Consider the following 3,878-nt stretch of genomic DNA (forward strand, 5'->3'; position numbering starts at 1 on the left):
TTAAAGTATAATAAAAAAAAAAAATCAAAAAAAATAAATAAATAAAACCCATGTAAGTTACATTGAACATAATGAAATTGAATAACAATGTTCTTCAGAGGTGAAGTTTTGATTATTATATCACATAGTTATTTTAAAATGTAATAGAAACTAAACTTAGTCTTTACCTTTAAGAAGAGACATTTTCATATTTTTAATCTTCTCACAGTCTGATAGAAATAATTATAGCTTCTTGTTTAAAAATGCTTTTCAAAGAATTGCACATTATTTGCTTCCTGCAGAATCTCAGATGTGAGATTGAGGTGAAATTAAAGGGGAGAGAGATTAATATTTGTATATATTTGCTATGATCATCATTTCTTTCATTCAATAAATACTTATTTGAAAATTACTATGTTTTAGGTTTTCTTATAAGATTTTTTTTCCTCTTAGCTTTGTTCCAACAAAGGATTCTGTGGCCCTCAGTTTGGGAACTACTACCCTATGTGTACTATATCAAATACTGTGTCTTGGAATCTGTGGGGAATACAAAGTGGGATCTGTTTGTGTTGTCTTCAAGGAACATTTAGTCTAGGGAAGAAATAACAAAATAACATAGGTTTGTAAATAGGTGCAAAGTAAAAGTGCTAAACGTTACAAATGAGTTGTAGATTGGGGGGTCTGAAGAGCATGCTTCTGGTTGTGGGAAATCAGGAAGACTTCCTGCAGGAGATGACATTTGAGCAGTGACTTTGTTATTGCTACAGAACTAGTCACCCCAGTCACCCCGAAACCTAGCAGCAGGAAGTAACAAGCATCATTTCTGTCTCAACAATTCTTGGTTGATTGAGTGACTTATGCTTCATGTCCTGTTGGGTAGGGTGGTACTGAGATATCTGGAATGTCCAAAATGGTCTCTCTGACATCCCTGACAGGTTGGTGCTACCTGTCAGCTGGAGATCAGCTGAGGATATTGGTCGTGGCCTCAGTTCTTATCCTCATGGCCTCCCCAGTTGACTGTATTGTTCCCACAGCATGATGTTTGGGTTCCAGGATGACAAGAGCCAAGTCTGTCAGGCTTTTTTTTTTTTTTGAGACAGAGTCTCTCTCTGTTGCCCAGGCTGGAGTGCAGTGATTCTGTCTTGGCTCACGGCAACCTTCTGCCTCCCTGGCTCAAGTGATTCTTATGCCTCAGATTCCCAAGTAGCTGGGATTACAGGTGTGTAACACCACGCCCGGCTAATTTTTGTATATTTAGTAGAGATGGGGTTTTGCCATGTTGGCCAGACTGATCTCAAACTCCTGACCTCAAGTAATCCGCCCACCTTAGTCTCCCAAAGTGCTGGGATTACAGGTGTGAGCCTGGCACCTGGCCTACCAGGCTTTCTTAAGGCTTATGCTGAAAGTGGCCTAGTGTCACTTCTACCACATTCTGTTAGTTGAGGTGTGTCATACCAGTGCAGATTCAGTGTGAGAAAGGGCTTTACAGGGGCCTGAATACTAGGAAGTGTGGTTCGTTGGGGACTGTCTTTGTGTTCATGGGAATTCAAGTTGGGACTAAAGCACAAACTGATGCTTTAGTGTCTGGCCTGTGTTGGTTACTAATACAATGTCTGTATGTACTTTTTTTAAAAAAACTAGGAAATTTCTCCTCTTCTCTCCATGGAGGCTATGGCATTTGTTACTGAAGAGAGGAAACTTACTCAAGAAACCACTTATCCAAATACTTATATTTTTGACTTGTTTGGAGGTGTTGATGTAAGTAGCTATTTATTATTACTACTGTTACTACCACTTAATGGTTTGAGAATTTAACTTTTGAAATGGGAGATAAGAAAGATTTCAGAATTTATAACATTTCAGATTTTAACTTTTAGAAGCTTAGTGGCATTTACGTGTTGAAACAACGTTCTTTTACTTTAGAATAATTCATTTATTTAAATTGGTGTCTACCTTTTTAAAAAAATACAAAGTGAAAAGTACATCTCTCAATTTCCCAGTGTCCCCTCCTAGAACCAGTTGTGATCACTAGTTTCTTGTGTGTCCTGCCAAAGATGTTCTGTTGTGGGTGTGTGTGTGTGTGTGCGTGTATGTGTGTAAATATTCCTCCACCTCCACCTTAGTTTATTTTCTCCCCACATAGAGTGATATACCATATACACGGTTACACTATCCTGTACCTTCTTTCTTCTATCTCTTTTTTTTTTAATTAAAATTTTTAGGCCAGGCATGGTGGCTCACGCCTGTAATCCCAGCACTTTGGGAGGCCAAGACAGGTGGATCATGAGGTCAGGAGTTCGAGACCAACCTGACCAAGATGGTAAAACCCTGTCTCTACTAAAAATACAAAAATTAGCTGGGCGTGGTGGCGGGCGCTTGTAATCCCAGCTACTCGGGAGGCTGAGGCAGGAGAATTGCTTGAAGCTGGGAGGCTGAGGCTGCCGTGAGCCAAGATCATACCACTGCACTCTAGCCTGGGTGACAGAGCAAGACTCCCTCTCAAAAAAAAAAAAAGATTAAATGGCTAGTGTTCCCTGGTGTGATTGTGCCATAATTTATTTACCCAGGCCCCAGTTGACTGGCATTTATAATTTTTCCACACCGTTTCTCTTACAGACAAGGTTGCAGTAAAGATCTTGTACATATTTTTGTACACATGTGAGTATATACCTTTGGAACAAGAACATATGTTTTTTATTGTGTATAAATCTGAAGTTTACCTACCTAAGAAGTTTTGTCAGTTTATATCTCCAGTAACAAAGTTTGAGTGTCTGTTTACCCATACCATCACCAACATATTGTGTTTATGTGTGTATTTTTATGGATGTTGTTACTGAAGTATAACCTTCATACAGAAAAGTACACCGATAATTACCACAAAATAAATTCACTTTTGCACTACCACCCAAATTAGGAAATAGAACATTACCAGTACCCAGAAGCCCCCTTCAGCAAACTGTGTATTTTAAGTATTTACTAAGCAGATGTGAGAAAAAATGGTATTTTTCCATAGTTTTTTTAACCAGCTTTATTAAGATATGGTTCACATACCGTACATTTCACTCATTTAAATTACACAATTCAGTGGTTCTTAGTATATTTGCAAATATGTGCAGCCATCACCACAGTCAACTTTAGAGCATTTTCATCACCCCAAAAAAGAAACTCCATGTGTTTTATCTAGCACTGCCCTACCTCTGCCACCTCCTCCCCCTCTCTCCACACTAGTATACTTTTTGTCTCTATAGATTTCTCTGTCGTGGGCATTTTGTATAAATTCAGTTATATAATATGTGATCTTTTGTGACTGGCTTCTTTTCATTTAGCGTAATGATTTCTAGGTTCATCCGTATTGTAGCATGTATCAATACTCATTTTTATGGCCAAATGATGTTTCATTGTGTGAGTATGCCACATTTCTTATTTGTTGAGAGGCATTTGGATTGCCTCTGTCTTTTTGCTATTATGAGTAACAGTGCTATAAACATTCTTGTACAGGTTCTTTGTGGACATATTTTCATTTCTCTTGGGCATATACATACCTAGGAATAGAGTTGCTGTGTCATATGGGGTAACTATATTTAATTGGTTGAGGAATTGCTAGAATGTTTTCCCAGAGGCCCTACCATTTTACATTGCCACCAACAATGTCTGAGGGTTTCAGTTTTTCTGTATCCTTGACAACACTTGTTATTATCTGTCATTTTGAAAGTGTTTTAAAATTAAAAAAAAAAAATTACTGAGATGGGGTCTTGCTTTGTTGCCCAGACTGGTCTCAAACTCCGGGGCTCAAACAGTCCCCCAGCCTTGGCCTCCCAAAGTGCTGGGATTACAGACATGAGCCCCGGCTCCAGCCCTGTAATGATTATAGCCATTCTAGTGAGTGTGAAGAGGCACCT

General features: G+C 38.6%; 1 protein-coding gene across 1 annotated transcript in view; it reads left to right on the forward strand.

The window, feature by feature from the left end:
• The window catches only part of TRPC4AP (transient receptor potential cation channel, subfamily C, member 4 associated protein), a 95,301-nt gene that overhangs the window by 29,658 nt on the left and 61,765 nt on the right, over positions 1-3,878 (forward strand). Inside the window, exon 3 of the mRNA XM_011929174.1 lies at positions 1,621-1,737. Within this exon, the coding sequence (XP_011784564.1) occupies positions 1,621-1,737 (117 nt within the window). The remainder of the gene's footprint in view (positions 1-1,620; positions 1,738-3,878) is intronic.

The sequence above is a fragment of the Colobus angolensis genome, unplaced genomic scaffold (assembly GCF_000951035.1).
Source record: "Colobus angolensis palliatus isolate OR3802 unplaced genomic scaffold, Cang.pa_1.0 Scaffold8, whole genome shotgun sequence".
NCBI classification, from domain to species: domain Eukaryota; kingdom Metazoa; phylum Chordata; class Mammalia; order Primates; family Cercopithecidae; genus Colobus; species Colobus angolensis.